Source organism: Taudactylus pleione, unplaced genomic scaffold (assembly GCF_031769625.1).
Source record: "Taudactylus pleione unplaced genomic scaffold, aTauple2 ptg000678l, whole genome shotgun sequence".
Lineage (NCBI taxonomy): Eukaryota > Metazoa > Chordata > Amphibia > Anura > Myobatrachidae > Taudactylus > Taudactylus pleione.
Window position 1 is genome coordinate 2,145,652 of NW_028285080.1, and position 21,855 is coordinate 2,167,506.

Sequence of the window (21,855 nt, forward strand, 5' to 3'; positions counted from 1 at the left end):
TCTGGGTACACACTTGAGTGACTGGTAATCGTGCTGATGTCCAGGGACACCCTTGACATCATATGATTCCCGGTACATAAACTGCGGGGCAAGAAGGACAGAACAATCACTCGTTCCATCTTAATATGCACGGCACAGCATGCGATATCGTCCGGTTTGTTGCACAGCGTTGGTGACCGAGCGATATTGCGTGCAACTGATTTGAGGAAATCGGAACGACATCGCTCCAGTGTGTACCCAGCTTTAAGCTTCTCCAGTGAGCTGTGGCACAGAAAAGTGAATTTAAAAATATATATAAAAAAAACAAGACAAAATGCAACAAATAAGGAAATAGCACACAGGAGAGGACCATAACAATGACAGAATTGTAAATTTATATTAGTATTATCAGAATTAACTGAAATTACTATATTTCATGTATGCAATATCTCCACAGCTGAAAACCCTGTATGTGGAACACTTCCCTTTCACTTTGTAATGTGACCGACTTAGTGTATGGTGGGGCTGTGTTTACAAAATAGACTAAGGGCCTGATTCAGACCCACTCGCGAGCGGCTGTCCACTCGCAAGTGGGTCGATGGTGTGCACTGAGCATGCGCACGACGGAGGGAGCTCCGTCGTGCGCATGCGCCAGACGCGACGAGCGAAGGACTTTCCTTCGCTCGTTGTGTCTGATCAAAGGGGGCGTGCTGTCGATGTTGATTGACAGCACTCCCAGACGGGGGCGTTCCCAAGGGAACGCCTACCGTCAGAAGCCGGCCCACTGACATCACTAGTGATGTCAGTGGGAGTGATTTTTTTGATAGAGCCAAAATCACTCAGGGCCTTGCGGTTGAGAAACTCAACCGCAAGCTCCGGCTCGCAGTGGCGATGGTCAAGACCATCGCGACCATCAACCTGCACGCTCGTATAGGCTGTGGGTGGTGACCCACAGCTATACGAGCGTCCAGGAGGACGCTCCATTTTTATGGAGGACGGCCCTCATTCAGAGCGAGCGCTCTGCTCAGAGCGTCCGGCTCTGAATGAGGGCCTAAATTCTATTGGCATAAAAAAAAAAAAAACACATGTAAATAAATTAATATGTACTTTGGACAGATATAAAAGTTTGGAGAGAGAAAGTGGAGAGATATAAAGTACCAACCAATCAGCTTTGCGGTGGAATTTATCAAGTACATTCTATAAAATGATAGGCAGGAACTGATTGGTTGCCATGGGCAACTTCTCCACTGCTTCGTATATCTACCCCATTTATCTCTCCAAGCTTTGATAAATCTGTCCCTTTAGGTCATTGCTCCATGCCGTTTCGATAGGTCAAAGAACAGTATGTTCAAAATAATTGAGTGCTAATCTCTACAAGGCTCTAACCAATACATATATTTAGTTTCATAAGAGTACAATTTTGAAATAGAACATCTAATTGATCTAAAACTTGAACAGCAGGATTTAGCACATTATATATTGGCAAAGAATTAGGACTAGTAGTACAAATGGGTAATAATATATATATATATATATATATATATATATATACACACACACAGTTGTATCTTACATGCATGCAAATGGCAAAGTCGGCAGCATCTTTCCGATCACAGCATCGAGGATGAAGGAAGAAGCAGCCAGTGCAAGAAAGATGCATAAACATTTTGCAATTCACTGGAGGCTTCCAATTAGACTTCCCTCCTACACAAAACATGGAGAAGATTGAAAACATTCACACCATAAAACAGTAAAATTGAACATATACAGTATTTTGTAAATGCATACGTATATATGTGTGGCACACCTAGGGGACGACAAACTTTCAAACTGATTTAGGGTTATATAGTAAGTACTTATAGAATGTATAATAATGATTTTGCATTCAAGCTAAAAAATAATGCTCACAGCTTATTGAATTCGTGTTTGCACATAGAAATTATGAATACAAGTTCAAGGAGGAGTTAATACAGTTTGGTCCCAAGTACTTGCACTGCATTAGCATGACCAAGTCCTAAATTTGCCAACAGTAAAGCATCCTGAGACCATTCATGTGTGGGGTTGCTTCTCAGCCAAGGGAGTGGGCTCACTCACAACAGAAGACAGCCATGAATAAAGAATGGTACCAAAACATCCTCCAAGAGTAACTTCTCCCAACCATCCAAGAACAGTTTGGTGATGAACAATGCCTTTTCCAGCATGATGGAGCACCTTGCCATAAGGCAAAAGCAATAACCAAGTGGCTCGGGGAACAAAACATCGAATTTAGGGTCCATGGCCAGGAAACTCCCCAGACCTTAATCCCATTGAGAACTTGTGGTCAATCCTAAAGAGGCGGGTGGACAAACAAAAACCCACAAATTCTGACAAACTCCAAGCATTGAGTAGGCAAGAATGGGTGGCCATCAGTCAGTAAGTGACCCAGAATTTGATTGACAGCATGCCAGTGCGAATTGCAGAGGTCTTGAAAAAGGGTCAACACTGCAAAAATTGACTCTCTGCATAAACAATGGAATTGTCAATAAAAGCCTTTGGACACTTATGCAATGCTTGTAATTTTACTTACCATATACCATAGTACAGGGCTCGACAAATCCCGGGGGCCAGGTAGCCATGGCGACCAATACTCTAGTCCTGGCGACTAGGTTTTATTAGAGCCAGGTGTACTACAAAAGTACAAATAATTCTAATTGTAAAGGAGTAGGCGGTTCGTAGTGCATTCCCACCACATTCAATCAGTGTGGTTCCACCTCCTACCAGCATGTGAATGTGTGAGGTGAAGCCAGAGCTGCTTCTGCCTTCCGCAGTGGCTACAGCGTGTAATGGGGGAATCAAAGGACAGACTAACTCTCATCCGGGCCACATCACCGTGCTTGAGTGCCAGTCAGAGTGGATAGAGACCCACAGAGGACGATGAGTATTGAGATCCTGCCCAGCCTGACGGAGTTGCTGCAGGGCCACATGGTAGAGATCCTCTGTCAGAGGCCTCAGGACTTAAAGAACTTCGCCGTACATTGTGCACTACACCATCCTGAAGGAGACTCGGCCGGCTACAAGATGACGCAGGGGCCGCGCGGCTCCCGGCCTCACGCCCGCAGAGTCAACTTTGACAGGAGCCCATGCAGACTTCGTCCAACAAGGAGGAGTTGGATGAGGACTCCGATGCTTCAGACTGAAGGTAAGAGGCCAGGGCTCAGTGCCTTCCTAGCTAACACATCCTAGAGTAGATAGACCTGTAACCCCGTCCTGGGGCTCTTACAGTGCATGGTAGACTTTTAGTTCCCCTACAATTTTCCCCAATCTGGTGCATTGACTAAGGGGAAATTCCCTATGGTGGTGGGGGGAACCCGCCATTAGTTCCACTGCAGGTTGGCAGCTGGGTGAGTTGTGTTGCAGATTGGTGGGGGGGGGGGGGGCATCTTTTATTGTGTATCATGTGTTCTCTCTCTCTCTGACACTCACCAATAACTGCTCTCCCCATATATAGGTTACTCACCAATAACTGCCCCCCAATGTATATATGCCACACACCAATAACTGCTCCCCCCATATATGTTACTCATCAATAACTGCTCCCCAATGTATATATGCCACACCAATAACTGCTCCCCCCATATATAGGTTACTCACCAATAACTGCCCCACAATGTATATATGCCACACACCAATAACTGCTCCCCCCATATATAGGTTACTCACCAATAACTGCCCCCCAATGTATATATGCCACACACCAATAACTGCTCCGCCCATATATGTTACTCACCAATAACTGCTCCCCATTGTATATATGCCACACACCAATAACTGCCACCCCCCCTCCGTATATATGTCCAGCTCACCCATAAACTGCCCCCTGAAGCTGTATACATGCTAGTCTTCAATTTGCCCCTCTGTCCTGCCATGTAACCTATGGTGTTATGTATGGGGAGGACTGGCCTTATTCTGGAGAAGGGGGTTGCATGGACCATCTGCCACTCTCACCTTTGTACTGAGACCTGCCATCCACCTAACCCAAAGTGTGATCTCCATATATGCAAAGGAGTCTTTGCAATACTTCCATAAAAAAGTTGTCTGAGATGTGCTAGACCATGGAGAGGTGATTAAACCACCAACCAGGCAAAACAGCCGTCCTTCCGCAGCATAGGAGGTCCGGTCAGGCAACGGACCAGACCCCAGCTCGGTGACCCTGATACACTTGCTGTCTGGCCGCCGCGTCAGTTCAGCTTCTTACACTCCACATGAATGGAGATACAGCACTCTGATCTCTTATAGTATAATTTGGAGACCTATCTGCCCTATGGCTCATGCTTTCTTGCAGGCATCTGATTACACAGGCTCATTTATGATCTGACTATTGTGGCAGCACAGTGGATGTACTGCAGTAAACTCCCCAGTTTTTAGTTGGGGTAGATTTGATGTTATTTCACATGGTTATTTTTTCATTGCACACATGAGGACGTGATTTATGTCCAGCTTTCTTTCCCCCATCATTCAGGGGAATAGATTTGAATAACGATTTGAATAACCTATTTGGCTCTTTTTTCTATCACGGTGTGATTTGAGACACACTTGTATCCATTTGTAAATATAACAAAACACACTGTGTACAACTATATTACTTGGCAACAATGTATGCTATCTATTAAGCGTTCCAGGGGAATACAGATTAGTATAATCCCTATATGAGGACTTGATTGGCGCCCGGTCTCTGCCCCGCTGACTTAGGGAAACGGACACTAGCAATACATTTCGCTTTCTTTTTTTATTACCACTCTGTGTTGTGACCATGTAATGACTTATTCAATGTACATCCGTATTTCATGTTAATAATACAAATTATGCTATGTATTGTTTGGTAAAAATGTATGGTGTCTGCTAAGTGCTCTAGGGGAATATAAATTAGCACCATCCCTACCTAAACATATGGGATTTGCATACCCATGTACAATCATATGAATACTATATAAATGCCATTTACATGTGATATGATTATCCCCAGGCACTATTAGACTGACATTACTTATACCTGCATTTAGATTATCTGTTTATATGGCTATATGAATATGATATACATACTTTAAAAGGTAACATAACCAATGTATTCATTAATCAAAGTATGCTGGTGCAATACTTTGTTTGGAATTTATGTCCATTGTTTAATCAAAGCGGACTTCTCATACTGAGTTAGTCCTACATAATGCCCTTAACTATATTACACCAGGACCCCCAATCTCCTGCTTATATAGTCCTACAACCATACCTTACTGAATATGCCCAATCTCGTCTGATCTTGGAACTATACAGTATTGGGCCTGATTAGTACTTGGATGGGAGACCACCAGGGAATATTGGGTGTTGTATGTAATATTTAGGAGCAGAACAGGACTAAGTGTATAATAGCAGGGACATAAGTGATTACATTTGATTTGGTTTATGTTGATTTCAGGATCACCACGGGTAAAAAACTCCTGTATGATGTGACTAAATAATCTAGAACTTATAGGAGCACGATTACCCAGAATTATTTGAATATCTATTTCGCCGTATCCATTTATTCTATTAAAATGAGGAGATCCGCAGCTTTTTAATAATGACTAATAAAGGTTAAATTTTATTAAATTTGATTTAAGAGTGCCCCAACAACTAGCCCTTCTTGGCTCTTTGTTTTTTGTACATGTTATATTTTGGGCTTTGGGAGCACCACCAACAACATGTTATGTCACAATCTCTAAATACAAAATGAAATATGGTTGGTTGTAAATTAATGCCGTAATAATATATGGTTCTGTGCGGTACCAAAACCCCCCCGTTTTTTTCAAGGGAAATAAATAAAACTATTTGGTGGCCAGACTCTCCTCTCCAGGCTATACCCAGAGTCTTCCCTGGCCCCCTAGTGGAGGAAGAAATGTAAATTTTAAAATCTCACCTTGAAATCCCCATATGAATATTCCCTGGTTCAAATGTCCTGGCAGATGAGTAAAAAATTGTGCCCAGTTGTCCAAGTCAACAAACACAATGTGCGACATTGTTCGGAGAAATTCCAAATCAGGCAATTCACTTTCTGCTAGCCCTTAATATGAAGACAAATGTGTGATTAAATGTTTTCCTTTTGATAATTTGTGCAATAGAAAACGCTATGCAAAACAATGACCAAATAGTATACAGAGGTTCCCAAACTCCGCCATTACAGTCCAAGTTTTAAGGATATCCATGTTTGAGTCCGGATGGTTAAATCAAATTGACAGATTTACTAATTAAGTCACCTGTGCTCAAGCATGGATATCTAGCGCACTCTGCTGATGCAACAAACTGCTTACAGACCAGAATGTACTAGAAGCACCAGAACAGAGAGCGACACCCAAGGCAGCATAGAAGAACTACACAGGTTGTGACAGGTGCAGGGTACTAGAATGAACACTAGGGTGGCATTTAGTAAATCAGCTGATTTAAGTAGTTAGATGAGTGATCACAATGCCCCTCTTCTGCAGAGCTCAGTCACGTGCTGGGAAGGAACCAGTAAGGACAATAACTATACTGCTGTCATTATGAACCAGGACGGCTGTTGTAGTATACAGAAAAGCAGAGTAGTATTATTGGTGTCTCTTGGAAACACACAGGATTTATTGTTAAAGTAGCAACTTCCATCAAAAACCAGCATTTTATGGTCTGAAAGGAATTTAAAGGAAACACAGGAAAAGTAAAATAAGATTTACTTTTACTAGGTGAAAATTACCTGTGTGCATACCTCCCAACATGACCCTCTCCAGGAGGGACACAATGCTCTGGTCCTGGACTTCCCTGGTAAGAGGTGGGGCTGCAGCACAGTTCAAAATTCAAATAGGGGAGCCACACTAACTGTTATTTCAATCACTGGCTGGGACTTATTGGCAGTTGATGTGACTGCCCTATTTGAATTTTGGACTGTACTGCAGCCCCACCTCTGGAGCCGCCACCAATCATAACTTACCAGGGAAGTCCAGGACCAGAGCATTGTGTCCCTCCTGGAGAGGGTCATGTTGGGAGGTATGTGTGTACTTCCAGCAAAAGCATTTTTCCTTGGAGGAAGGTAAGGGACCAAAACTAAAAATCAAGAACTTTCTGTCCAGAGTTTAACCAATAAAATGTGCATGTGCCAACTTTACACAATCTCTTACTGCGTATTGTCAAATCAAAGATAAAATACCTGTATCCATGGGTTGTATTTCCATTGCTTCCATTTCAGGTTTGCACTTAGAAGAAATGGTGTTCTCAGGTACAGATATATCAGTGGACACCATTGGAGTTCGCGGACCAAAATCTTAATATCAAAATAAAAATTACTTAAATAACATTTGCCTTCATTTCTCAATTTTGTTTTCAGGATTCTATGTTTAATAATCACAATATTTTAAAATGGGTATCACAAAAATAAGTTAATAGATTGACGTGTTGGCAGATTACATTACCTGGAAAAAAGGAGAGTTATGGTAAAACTTAACTTGGTTAACTTTCTTTCTTTGAAGTCCATAGATTCCACAGGGAGACATTGGGGTGTAGATGGGACCTGGAGGACCGGACACTAACCACAAAGCTTTTCAATAACAGGATTCTCCGGTCCTTCCCACTTTACCCCACCCACAGCTTGAGGGCAATTCAGTTTTGTTAACAAGCCCACGGCAGGAGCAGGATAGGGCTCCACAGGGAGACATTGGGGATGTACCAAAGCAGTTGTTCAAGGGCGGGAACGCTCCTGAACACATAGGAGAACCCAACGCCCGAAGGAAGCATCTTGATTGAGAGGCAAATGTATCAAGGGCATAAAACCTAAGAAAGGTGTGGACAGACGACCAGATGGCTGCCCTGCATATCTGTTCAGCTGAGGCGCCACACCAGGCTGCCCACGAGGGACCGACAGAGCGAGTAGAATGAGCAAAGACTGTAGTCGGCACAGGAAGGCCCATCTGCGTGTAAACCTGTGAGATAGGCTCTGGCCAGATGGATTCGCATGACTGTTTGTTAGCTGGCCATCCCTTCTTGGGGAATCCATATAGGACAAAGAGGGAGTCCAATTTCCTGATAGAAGTAGTACGATCCACGTAGATCTTTAGAGCACAGACCACATCCAAAGAGGCCTCACCTGCCGAGAGGTCTGGTGAATTAAAGGCCAAAACCACAATTTCCTCATTCAGGTGGAAGCGAGAAACCACCTTGGGAAGGAAGCCTGGGCGAGTTCGAAGAACAGCCCTGTCCTGATGAAATCTCAAAAAGGGGGAGCGACGTGAAAGCGCCCCTAAATCCGATACCCTACAGGCAGATGCTTTAGCCAGAAGAAAGTCTTCGCAGTGAGCCATTTGACATCCACTGATTCCAGGGGTTCGAATGGAGGTTTCTGAAATGCTTGGAGCACCACTGACAAATCCCATGGATGCGTAGGAGGGACAAATGGGAGGTTGTATTCGTAGAACACCCTGCATGAAGGTGTGAACATCCGGGATATAGGAGCAATTCTGCGCCTGAACCAGATGGACAAAGTCGAGACCTGCACTTTCACAGATGCTAGGCGGAGGCCTAAATCCAATGCAGCTTGAAAAAATTCTAGAAACCTTAAAGACCTGAGGGTCATAGTTTCTTGGAGCACACCATTGGAAATATGTATGCCATATTATGTGGTAAATCCTGGCTGAGGCTGGTTTACGTGCTTTTAGCATGGTCTGGACCACAGGGCTAAAAAAAAAAAACCAACAAAAAAAAAACCTTAGCCGTTAGGAGGGATGTCTCAAGAGCCAAGTCGTTAAAGACAGACGGGCTAGGTCCGGATGGAGATATGGACCCTGAGACAACAGGACTACTCATAGAGGGAGCTGAAGAGGAACGTCTATGGAGAGCTTTTGAAGATCGGAGTACCAGTGATGTCTGGGCCAGGCCGGAGCTATTAAACATGACTGTGCCTCCCTCCTGTCTGAACTTTCGAAGCTCTCAAGGAAGCAGGGATATTGGATGGAAGATGGAAGTTCCATTTCACAGACAATGAGTCTATGAAGGCCACGTCGGGGTCCTTGTTCTGGCTCCATAAATTGGAAGTTTGTTGTTGTGTCTGGAGTCCAAGAGATCCACTTCCGGAAGACCCCATTTGTCCACTAGAAGCTGAAAAACTTCTGGATGCAGAGATCAATCTCCTGCATGCACATCGTGACAGGTGAGGAAATCCGCCTCCTAATTGAGAATCCCCGGGATGAACACTGCAGAGATGCCTGGGAGATAGTGTTCGGCCCAGGTGAGAATGCAGGAAACTTCTATCATTGCTAACTGACTTTGAGTGCCCCCTTGGTGATTGAGGTAGGCCACAGCCATGGCGTTGTCGGACTGTACTTGTACTGGCCTGTTTGTCAGAATATTCTGAGCCAGAGTGAGAGCTCTGTAGATGGCTCAAAGCTCCAGAATGTTGATTGGCAACACTGCCTCAACTGGGGACCATCGGCCCTAGAAGGAGTGCTGACCGGTTACTGTGACCCACCCTCGGAGGCTTGCGTCCGTGGTGAGGAGAGCCCAGTCCGGGATCCAAAAGGGATGACCCTAATTCGAATGGGAAGTCTGTAGCCACCAGGCTAGGGACAGACGAACCTCTGGGGGGAGGCTCATCATCTGGGATTTGAGCAGATGGGGTAGCCCGTTCCACCTGGAGAGGATTAGGTGTTGCAGGGGCCTGGAGTGAAACTGGGCGAAGTCCACCCTGTCAAAGGTGGAGACCATTGATCCCAAGGCCCGCATTGCAGAGTGATTTGACACTGCGATTGTGAAGCAGTCTGCGTAGTCTGTGCTGTAGTGCTGAAATCTTGTCCGCCGTTAGGAAGATTCTCTGAACTCGAGAGTCCAGGAGGGCTCCCAAATGTACCATACTTTGTGAGGGTGGCAGGGAAGACTTTTTCCAGTTGATCAGCCAACTTGGCTGATGTCTATTGCCATGGAAAGGACTGACCCTTGGCTTTGCCCTGAGGGCGAAAGGAGCGAAAGGATGACGTCCGCGGCTGTGTATTATATGCAAAGGGCAGGTACGCCGTTTTGTTAGTCACCAAACTAGTCACAATTTTATCAATTCCTGGACCAAATAGGATGTCTCCGGCATAAAGGCAGAGACCCTAGAACCAGTTTTGATTCTGAATCTGCTTTCCAGAAATGTAGCCAAAGAATACGGCGGGCCACTAACGAAGTGGCAGATATCCTGGAGGCCAGTAGAGCCATATCCATAGTTGCTTCACCTAAGTAGGAGGCTGCATCTCTAATGTGAGATATGTAGGACAGCTGTTCCCTCGAAGCATCAGGGGGAAAAAAAAAAAAAAGTCTCTTCTAGGGCCTCTGCCCAACTCTCAATGGCTTTTGCCACCAAGGCCGTAGCCCTAGCAGGACGAGTAATAGCTCCTGTAAGAGAGTATATAGATTTATGACCAGTTTCTATACGTCGATTTGTAATCTCCTACAAGGAGGTTGCAGTATGAATGGGCAAGGTGACATTTTTAACTAGACGTGTTACATGAGAATCCACCGTTGTGGGGAACTTCCCATTAGTACAATCAGTTGCTGGAAGTGGGTAAAAGGAACTGAACTGTTTCGGAATTTGAAACCTTTTACCGGGCATAGTCCAAGCTTCACTTATGTGATCAGATAGCTGGTCAGTGTGAGGAAACTCTGGTAAAAACTTTTTGTCGCTTAAAAAAGTGCATGTTTTTTCTTAGGAGCGGGGTTCATCCTCTTATTTGTAGAATAGCTTTAACAGCTTTCACAAGAGCAGGTATATTTAGTTTAGAGGGTGGCTCGTCTTCTCCTGAGATGGAGTTAGAGTGAGAGAGATCTGCGTCTTCTGCCTCCCCAGATGTTATCTCAGAATCAAATAACTGTGTGGATTGGGAAGATGATATAGTACGTTTAGTAGGCATAGTACAGTAGGTAAAGGTTTATCTTTCTGCAGCATTTGCTGAAAAACCGTAGAGGTATTAGCCAAACTCTGTACTGAGGTAGACAGTATGTCTATCCATGGGGGAGGCAAAGGATTTGCAGGGGGTACCTGCTGTGGCCATCCCATAGGGGAAGCTACCACGGGGACTGCTACTTGGTCCACAAGTTATGCCAACATTTGAGAGAAGGCAGCCCAGGGTGGGTCCTGAGGGGCTGATAGACCTGGGGATGTGTATCAATACAGAGACCATCCTGAATGAGGTCCTCTGTGGCTAAGCCCGCAAAGCAGGACTTACAAGACACCAGAATAAAGGGGAGCAGCATCATACTGCATGTTATTCTTTCCTCTGAAAGCTATAGCCACAAGAATAGAATACACAGTATGATACAGTGAAATGAACACCTTGCAGTATGTGTAATAATATAATGTGCAACCGCGTTATATATGGCACAGTGTAGTGTGCAGTATATAGTATGTAATAGTCCTCACACGTACATAGCAGATGTGAGGGACAATGAACCCCCAATAAAAAAGGGACAGGTATAAACTGACAGTATAGAAAGTAGAGATTAGCGCTAGCACAAATCACATACAAACGCAGCAAAAAAAAAAACATTACATGTCTGCAATGGCCACTAAAATCAACTACAGGGACCACAGTGGCTGGTAGGATATAGCGCTGTATAACCTGGCCCGTGAGAGGTATATAGGGAAACTGGACCCAGCTTTTCCCGGAGACCTGCTTGCTAAAAAGGCTGCCGCGCAGTGGGGGCAGAGGGTAATGGAGGAGCAGCCCAGGGAACACCAAGACCACATTGGAAAGGCGCCTTGAGCTGGAGGAGGGGCTGCAGGGAGTGCGTCTTATCCCCTGGCTGACGTTAACCGCCGGGTCCCCTGGCCTTTATAATATGCCTCTGCGCCAGTATCGTTATGCCCCAATGATCTAGTGGAGTAGTGGGCCTGATTCAGAGCCGCATCGCTCGCACAATGTGTAAGCAAATTGCGTAGGCATTGCTGTCGCACAGCAATGCATTAGCACGCCCAGTATTTCTTAGAGAGCGATAACATAGTGTATGCAGATGTCCACCAGCCTGTTTTAAGACGCCCCACTTGTGCACGTCATGTCCAGGAAGTGTATGCAACCATCGGTACATCGGGTAACATTGGATGCTATTGCAGCGTTTGAGGTTGACCATACCCTGCCGCAAGCACTTCAGTGTAAAAACAAGCCAGGTGACGTGTACTATGATGCTGTCTTTTAATTATGCGCACACACCTCTAAAACGCCGTAGAGATGCTCAGGCACGCCTGCGTTTGCACCTCCACTCCCCCGTTTTTAATGGCCAGTCCCTGTTACCACCTACAAACGGATTCCCTTGTCACTCATTCTGCTGGGCTGTCTATGCGCAGCGAACTGATGCATTATGAACTTTCGCTAAGGTATGCACATTCGCACAATGCATACACACTGCATACCATCGACGGCAGTAAGAGTATGCATCTTAGCGAACGGGATTCCGCCTTACCTGTCCCCTGGATTGCGGGCTTCAGTCTGGGGTCCGGGGAGCCTGCTAGCTAGTCCTCCTCGGAGCCCCTCCGAGAGTATCTAGCACAGGCTTGGTGGCACGGCGCCGTGGAGGGGTAGTGGGGCGGCAGCACAGATGTCCAGAGGACATTCTGGTGCTGCTCGTCCGTTTGGTAAAAAATAAAAAGTAAATTAAATCATAAAATGGAGGTTAATTATTGATCTTCAAATGTTATAAAAAAAATAACATTGTATGTGTTCTACATGCAGTATATAAAAGTAAAATAATTGGTGTTTACCTTTTAGTGAGTGAGTGCAAGTAGTATATTTTGAACATTCTCTTGAAGGTCTGTTAAGCTGGGTACACAGACAATATTTGATAGGGCCGACATATTGTTAAAATAGTCTAGTGTGTACCCACTATGCTGGCCGTTGCGTGCTCCCACGGGGTTGTCAGACGCATCGTCAGGTTGGTGCTACATGCAGCTCAATCTGACAATGCGACCGACGTCCCTATGCAGCGGGATGCAGTAGGCGGGGGGTCATCAGTCGCATCGCTGGGTACACACAACGTTTAGTGTGTACCCAGCTTAAGAGGTCATAAATAAAACAATACATTGGTATTACAGTGTTATGTTTAGCATTCTAAAACAGAAAAATATGTATCGTCACTAAAAGCAAAAACAAACATATCTGCAAGTGAAAATACAATAAAATACCTATATCATGGTGGTGTATTTCCAGTGTTTTCACATCAGTTTTGCACTTCGTAGACGGTGAAGCACACACCTTAGTTGAGACTGCTGGAGATCTGCCTTGAGTCTCGAAATGCAACTTTCTTGAATGGCCAGTCTTTGTTGGCTTTTTATTTACACAAGCACCACTGGCTGTAAATCGAAACACCTCACTGTTGGAACCATAGGTTCCAACAAGATTGTTACTGCTGGGTTTTTCAAGAAAACAGTGTAGTGTGTGATAGTGGTTTTGGGCACCGTTTGCATCAGTAAAATACTTGGAACATATGCTGCATTTTACAACAACATTCGTACTGCTTGACTCTTTACTTTTCTTACAGCAGTGGCTACTTAGGCCTTCAAAAGTTTGGTCTGTTGCAGAACATAAAGAGCAACTATACCACAATTTGCCAGTCTCCAACAATTTAGCCAAGCAGAGGCTGCTGCTTTCTTTTCTCTTTGCTTTGTTAGAATAATTTACTAGACAGCCACATGTCAGGCAGTTTTCGTTTTCAGTAACGGTTGTTGATGAAACTTCTGGACTTTTAGAAGGGGACTGAATTTGTTTTGGCACAAACCCATAATCTAAACTATGGAAGCTCTCATAGTGGGCAAGAAAGTCATTTTCTTGATCAAAGTGGAGATCTTCACAAAGGCCACAAAAATATTTCACCTTGATGGTTTCGTCATGTTGAAGCTGACAGTGTCTGAGTAAAGTTTCTAGTTTGTGAAACCGTTTGTTACAGGTGCCACAGCAATATTTGTGGAACTGATGGATGTTAAGGGATTTGCAGTGTTTTTGTACAGTGTCTTCAGAATCAAACATCTCTTCGCAAATGTGGCATTGCCACATGCCTTTAGATTGTTGTGGTGATGAAGATGATGATGGGGTTTCTTTTTCTGGTAGTTCAGATGGACACTGTGCCTGTGAAGATGTGGATCTCTCTTCAAAGACTTCTTGTTCGTAATAAAATGAATGTCCTCCATGGCAGTCTGAAACATGTGCCATCACTTTTTCTATTCTCGACAGTTCAATTCTGCATACTTGGCACCAGAAGCGGAAATTGTTTAAATGTGCACCCCCATGGAATCTGCTCATGTGCAGGTGAATAATGCCCAGATCGTCAGCAAGCTTGCCGCAGACCAAGCATTTGTGAGAGATCCTATTGGCTGTCATTATATGCTTTTCAGCAGCATGCTCAGCTGAAAACTGCTGATGGCATTCACAAAACCATGCTGTGATTGCGATACTGTTCCCCTTTATTACAGGACTTTCATTTTCTTTCTTGCACTTTACCAAAATGTTGCTTGGATCATTACAGTCACTTAAAGTTCTTTTAAGCATGCAAGGTTTTAATCTGGCATTTGTTGCCAACAAGCAAAAGTCATAAGGGGTTTTGTATGCTTCATTGATGTAGCAAAATGCCAGAATGGATTCCTCTATAGATGAGATTCTTATGACTTTGTGATTAGTTTTTTCAATGTGCTTTGCAATGCTTGTGTCACTAGCTAAATATAGTTTACAGGTAAGACAATACGCATTCAGCCGGAAGACTGCCGCGACATCAACGATGCTCTTTTCTGAAAGGGAGGTGGGACCAGCTTTTCGACATCGTGTTCTAAGTAAAACAAAGAACTAGATAAACATTGTAAAAATACATAAAAATGTATCATCAATACTCTTTGTTGTACCACGGTTTTGCCAAAAAGTACAAGTGGAAACGTGTCAGTAACTGTTCAAGAATACAAGTTTTACCAACTGTTACTGGTAAAAGGGATGCAATTTAAGTGCCACTAAGGTATTTGGAATACAGTACCACTCCCAGACCTTAGTGCCTACCTCTTAACAGAAGAGACACAACAGGTCCATAGTCTACAATTGTTTTGGCAAGTTTGGGATTGTTAAGACTTAAACATCACATACTGTACAATGCTTTCACATTAGAAATACTATCATTACTTCTGGTTGCATAAGCAATTGGCAGATTACAGTTCACAGACACATTGAAATCTTCCATAATTAGTACATAATTCTCAGTGACTTCCTTTGTTAACACTCTGCTCAATTCCTCATCTTGTTCTGGTGGTGTATAAATTGTTAAGATTTGAAAAACCTATTGGCATTATCTAGAGTCACACAGATACTCTAAATCCAGTGCCCTGCATTAAAATGTTTTCCCTTTAAGTCAGGGGTCAAGAACCTTTTTTCTGCTGAGGGTCATTTTGATATATACAACATTATTCGCGGGCCTGGTGCAGGCCACACCCCCTGTGTGTGATGTCACACAAGGGCGGGACCAAAATAACAATGCCCGAAGCATCCTGAGGATGCTCCGGGGAGCTATAAGGACAGCAGTGTGACCGTCTGCAGCGTCCTAAGGACCCTCCAGATACCTCTGCTGCAAAGACTTTGGCTGCAGGGTGCCATTCTTGGCACCCTGCTAGCCAAAAGAGGCTAGCAGAAAAAAAGCTCAGAGGGCAGGACAAAATGACTCTGGGGGCCTTATACGGCCCCCTGGCCTGAGGTTCCCCATCCCTGCTTTAAGTCCGCATATGTAAAGCATCTCTCCTCTTTTCTTTTCCAATCCAGTAATCGTTATGAGATCTAAACTTTCCTTTCTTGGGCATAAAATCATGGGTTTAGAGCATGGGTCTTCAACCTTTGGCCCTCCAGCTGCTGTGGAACTACACATCCCAGCATACCTTGCCACCGTTTTGATACAACAGCGTGCTAAAACTGTGGCAGGGCATCCTGGGATCTGTAGTTCCACAGCAGTTGGAGGGCCAAAGGTTGAAGACCCCTGGTTTAGAGAGTGCAATCTGAAAACTAAATCTTGTTATCTAATACCTCCCCCTCTACATCCCATACTTTTTTTTCTTTGTGTGCTCATAGAGTGGGCACCATCTTAATTGGGATGTATGTAAGTGTTGCTTACTTAGATTTTTGTTTCTTGTACTAAACACTGCTTGTGGTTAAGAGCGCTTAATGGTAAGTCAGGACTTCTTCCTGAATTAGCTCCATGCAGCAGACCATGGCCTGGTCGCTGTCAGACAGGCTCTGCAAGCGGGAATTCGAGGACCTAGCTACCTAGGAGGAGGATGCCTTAAAAATTATAATGAGTAGAGGAGTTAGTGTTGCTGATTTCTGGCAGCTAACTGGGGGAACAAAGCAGTGGATAGATGGGCTGAGTAGCACAGTGATGGGTTACAGCCAAGCTATCCCAGTCTGGATTTGTTGTCTTTGGTGGTTCTGACCAGGGTTGAATTGGCCTACATAGATAACACAGCCACGAATGCAGTACTAGGTTTTTCCCCCACAATAATGCATTGACCGTTGCGGCCAGGTGCACGCTATCGTTGAAATGCTTTTCAAACAGACAGAGAATTTACCTTATTAACTTTTCAGTTCTCTTTGGGTCAGGTCTGTATACTATCATTACTGACACTATGGGAGGTTAGAGATCTATCTGTGCAGTGAAGTCTGCAATACCAATGGACAGCGTTTTCGGTGCTTTCATATCTCAGGGAAGACTCAGGGAGCGCCCCCAAGGAATTACCCAGGAGGTTCCAGTTAGACCTACCAGAGAGGGAGCCAGTTCAGACCAGACATGTTTCCTGGACCTATACCTACTGAAAGACAGACTCTACACCCCACCCATACCGATCTGTGGTAGGAGTCCTTCTGTTGTGCATCCGCAACCAATGGATGGCGACTTCTTCAGACCGGTTGGTGGGAAGCAGTGTCAAACAAGGTTATATTCTAGAACACTTACGGCCTCTGCCCAGGTATTTCTTCACAATGCAGCTTCTAAGGGACAAAACCAGAAGTATTGCCCTTCAGAGATCAATCTCATGACCCGAAGTGATTGTTCCAGTACTGTCAGAGCAGGAAATTCTGGAGTTTTATTCCCACCGGTTCTTGGTCACAAAATCTGAATTTTTGACTACTCTTGAACCTGAACACTCAACTCACATCTGCAGGTCACAAAGTTCAAGATGGAGGTACTATCAATTCCATTGGGCAGTACGAGCTCCATGACTATAAAGTATGCATATCCACATATCCCAATACATATCACAATCTGAGAAGGGCATCTTTGCCTCTTCAGACTTGCGATTGTCATGGCCCATTACCAATTCAATGCTCTTTTCAGAGGATCTTCACAAGGGTCATAGCGGCACACTTGCAGCCTAATAATGACGATCATTCCATACATGGATGATTCCCTCGTCAAAGCAAAGTCAGACACTCTTCTCCACACTCATATGCTGCTGACAACAGAGAACAACAACATGGATGGGTGATCAAGTAGTTTAACCTCATCCCAACACAGCACATGATCTTTCTGCGTATCATCTTCAACACCAAATGTCATAAAAGCTCTGCCGGAGAAGATCTGGACTGTCCAGAATCAGCTTCTTGCATTGCTCTCTTCAGTGCATGACTGTTCTACTCTTTATTAATCTACTAGCCAGAATAGCTTCCTGCTTCATATTGGAATCCACTTGTGGACATTTCAGCTACAACTGCTCACAACTTGTGGTTCTGTTATCACAGACAACTAATCAGTAATTTTGGTGACTCAACAGGGTCGGGTTCTGTGAAACTGGAGTGGACCAGTGATCACAGAAGCCAGTGTGCAGAGTTGGACTGCAGTGATCCTAGGCCTTCATTCTGGTCTCCTCTAGATCCAATTGGACAATGTCATAGGGGCGAGACCCACAGCTCCATGGCAATGTTAACATAGAACTCTCGATGGTCGGAAAAGTTCATGTTGTGATATTTGCAGTGTTCATGCCAGGCATGGAAATCAGATTTCCTAAGCAGTCACGAGATTCATCCCAGTGAGTTGTCTCTTTACCTGGCTGTTTTCAACCAAGTTGTTGAACATGGAGGTCTGATGGAGGTGGACCTAATGGCTTCTAGACGGAAACACAAAGTGCAACTTGTCACAATGCGCACAAGGAAAATTCAAGCAGCTCTTTTGGTCGCAATGATGGTCCTATGGCAGCACTACTAAATGTATCAGTATATGCAGATTCCAATGCTCCCTAATGCTCTACAAAGGCCAAAGATGAGGGACTTCCAGTTATCAAGTAGCCCAGAATTGGCCAAAATGGCTGTGGTATGCTGAAGTCTTCAGCATGGCAGTGAAACCAGCTTTGTGACTTTCTGTCGTATCGTATCTCCTCAGTCAGGGCCCATTTTTCCAAAAGGACTTAACTAGGATAGCTTCGAAAGCATGGTTGTTGAAGCAATGATCCTCCCTGCTTAGGGGTTTCCTGATCAGATCATTTAGACCATGATTAAAGCAAGGAAACCAGTGTCTTAGAAACATTACTACTACATTCAAAAGATATACAACTTCTGGTGTGAAAGGAAATGGAACCACACGTCTTCATTCAAGGTAGCTCATCTGTCCTCATTTTTGCAATAGAGCTTGGATAGTAGTTTGAAGCTGGCCTTCCTGAAGGTGCAGGTTTCGGTCCTATCCATATGTTTCCAAAGTAAATTTGCTGCCATTGAGAAGTTCAGATCTTTATCCAGGGAATGATCCATATCCAATTGACTTATGATCCCCTGGTTGTCCCTTGTAAACTCAATCAGGTCCAAACAGCTGTTCAGAATCCAACATTCGAACATCTAGATGCAGTGATCTTAATTTCCTGGCTTGGAAGGTTTCATTATGCTCCCTCCCTTTCTGTGTAACACTCTTGTGTTTACACTCTGATTTAAGCGTTGTTATTGTTGTTCAGTGTGCAGTACATGTCTCCACAAACAAATACGGTTAGCAGATTGCGCCTGCTCCAGGGAGAGTGTTCCTTACACCCTATGGTATTCCAGAGCCCCACCTGATGTACTAAAAGAAACTGATCTAAATGGTAAGTACCAATAATCCTCTTACTGATCGGATTGAAATCAGTTCAGCAAGATTTCCTAAACTGCTAGTGTTTGTACACAAACCATTAAAATCATATTGCTTTTCCTTAACCTACTACTTGCACAAATAAAATAAACATTTTTAGGGGGTGTAGGGGTCTATCATTGTCTCAGCTACCCCACTTCACTAGTTAAAATAACCACTAATGGACGTTTATCACTTAGAACTGCTGACCACTATTACCAGTGAGCCAGCAGTTTCTTCAAACAATGTCCAACCAAGCTCCACGGTCATGCCCAACTAATAAAACCATCTGAGTATTTATTACAAGTACTAAATCTGATCTTCATCGAAACCACCAAACAAAACCTATGACAAAGTCACCCAGTGGCCACTGCCTACCCAAGCTACTTCTCTAACAGACAGAGCTCCTCACATGATTAATGTCAATTTTTGTTGGTACACACCTAAAGATCTGTCCAACCCGTCTGGTTGGAAGAACAATCTAGTAATGTATGGGAGCAAATGACAATTGGCCAATCCATACACAGATACCATGAACTCTTCTTTATACAACAGTATTGTAGAGGAAAGAAGGAAGAGCTGCATATGAAAGTACTGACTCTACATGAGTATGTGTTTGAGATAGTTTCACACAAATGTAAAATGAATAATAAATGTATTATTTATAGAAGATATTCGTGTTTCCGCTAGGCTGTATTAACGGGACACCACGCCCTAGCTGATTGGAAAGCACTAACATGCATCCTGTCCTTCTGGCGCGCCCAGTAAAACAGCCATCCCCACCAGCGGGCCGCAGTGTCCTGCAGGGAGGAAAGTTCCCGTGAAACAATCACCGGTGAGTGAATAGATGCCATGCGCATGTGCACGACATCTCTTCATACTGCAGGGAGAGCTTGGAGGCAGTCCAGCATCTGGACATGACCCCTACAGTGATGAAAAGGGGATACTTATCAAGGCCATGCCCCCATTCCTGCATGACCACACCCCCTTTTCAGGCACACCTTCAGCGCACGCTGAAATGGCTTTTTCGGACAGGCACCCTGTCTGCCCTAGAGTGAACACTAGATGCCATATTATATTATAGTGTGTGTGTATATGTGTTTCTGGTTTCGTTTTTCGGAATCCTTAGATACATACATAAAAGCATTTGGGGCCCTTGGCATTCTCTACGTTGCTCTTCCCCTACTAGGCAGAACACACTCATACAATAACTTTCTGCTACTCTTCCTCGAATGTCTCCTCACATGTTCCTAGCTCTTTACAATATTAGGAAAAGTGTGCACCATCATGCTTTATCTAGATTAGTGCTATTTTTGTTTTGTATTTAATTCAAAAAGATAAAAAATAGAACACACACCAAATGTCATAAACACCCACCTGAAGTGAGCAGTGAGTTCCATATGAGAACGCAGTTCATGACGACAAGATGTACAGACAATCTGGAAAGGGATGTCCTTACAAAGTGCAATCAAAACTTTCTTAGCAAATGATGGAATGGGTATGGGACATGGGACTCCCTTCGCATCTGCAGTAAAAAAAATAATCAAATTAAAGATTTAACAACTGCAACCAATGAACAGATCAAAGAGCAAATGGAACAAAAGGAATTATTTATTCAACTATATTATTCCCATAGAATATAAATTAAGATTTATTCTTTACCATAATCCATAGTGATGTAATAAAAACAACTCTAGACTAAACTGTAAGCACAGCTACTACTGAGACTGCGAGGCACTTGCCCTTTATACTAGTATAACCACAAGCAAATTGCTCACAAAATGAATGCACGAACTGAACTGAGCTGGCTGTTTAAGTGCTAGCCAGGACAGCCAGAATCCAAAGCAAAGTATTTGTGATTATATTTTTAGGTCAGACATGGTGATGAAACTGAACATTCAACCAGTTTTCCCTTTTAACAGAGGAAAATGTTTACGCAGAACTATTGTATCCATATGGTTTGCTCAATTTGTTATAAAGGGAACAAATTACACCATGTTAGTTGAAGAATATGACAAAGGGTAAAAGTTAGCCACATTGAAGCATATGATGAAATACTAATTAGGCGTTTAATACTACTTAGTAAGCTTTCCACATCCAGCACCACATCATCTTCCATTGACGTCTGATCACTTTTTTCTAGCAGGCTACGAAGTAGCCTAGTATACTAAATGCTTTGTGCTAGATTTGAACTACATAGCTCTGTATACAGAACATTGGTAACTCACACCCTTCCTACACAACAGTGTAGGTTCAGAACAACGTATTTCTCACCAAATATATATTTCATTAAAAAGGAAATTGTGATTACAGCCTTTCCTATAAAAGGTACGAGTGTAGAGACGCTTGTAGAATAGTCACTTGTTTGAAACTTTGGAAGCGCATAACACACCTAGGGGGTCTATTTACTAAGCTATGGTAGGAGATAAAGTGAACGGTGATAAGGTACCAGCCAATCAGCTCCTAACTGCCATTTTTCAAACACAGCCTGTCACATGGCAGTTAAGAGCTGATTGGCTGGTACCTTATCACCGTTCACTTTATCTCCTAACACAGCTTAGTAAATAGACCCCCTAAAGAGTTTTTAATGTTTATTCAATATCTTCCTGCCTTTCAGAGGGAAATAGAAAAGCATCCTTACAGTTGTGCTTCAGTAACTAGACCAATGGTGCAACCATCACCTGAAATCTCCCAGCCGGCTGCTGCTGTTCTAATTTGTTCTCTGCATTAGTAGTGAAGAATAAGACTGAAGCAGCTTACTTCCACATCACATAACCT

At 43.8% G+C, this 21,855-nt stretch overlaps 1 protein-coding gene and 1 pseudogene across 4 annotated transcripts in view; one reads left to right on the forward strand and one right to left on the reverse strand.

Moving 5' to 3' along the window:
- Positions 1-21,855, reverse strand: part of ZNF451 (zinc finger protein 451) — a 125,221-nt gene that overhangs the window by 24,261 nt on the left and 79,105 nt on the right. For all 4 annotated transcript variants that reach the window (XM_088455925.1, XM_088455922.1, XM_088455924.1 and 1 more), the window contains 5 exons: positions 20,455-20,602; positions 13,157-14,790; positions 7,166-7,279; positions 5,909-6,052; positions 1,553-1,683 (listed from right to left, as the gene is read on the reverse strand). In XM_088455925.1, the coding sequence (XP_088312051.1) occupies positions 1,553-1,683; positions 5,909-6,052; positions 7,166-7,279; positions 13,157-14,790; positions 20,455-20,602 (2,171 nt within the window). The remainder of the gene's footprint in view (positions 1-1,552; positions 1,684-5,908; positions 6,053-7,165; positions 7,280-13,156; positions 14,791-20,454; positions 20,603-21,855) is intronic.
- On the forward strand, positions 5,229-5,346 carry LOC148478122 (5S ribosomal RNA; annotated as a pseudogene).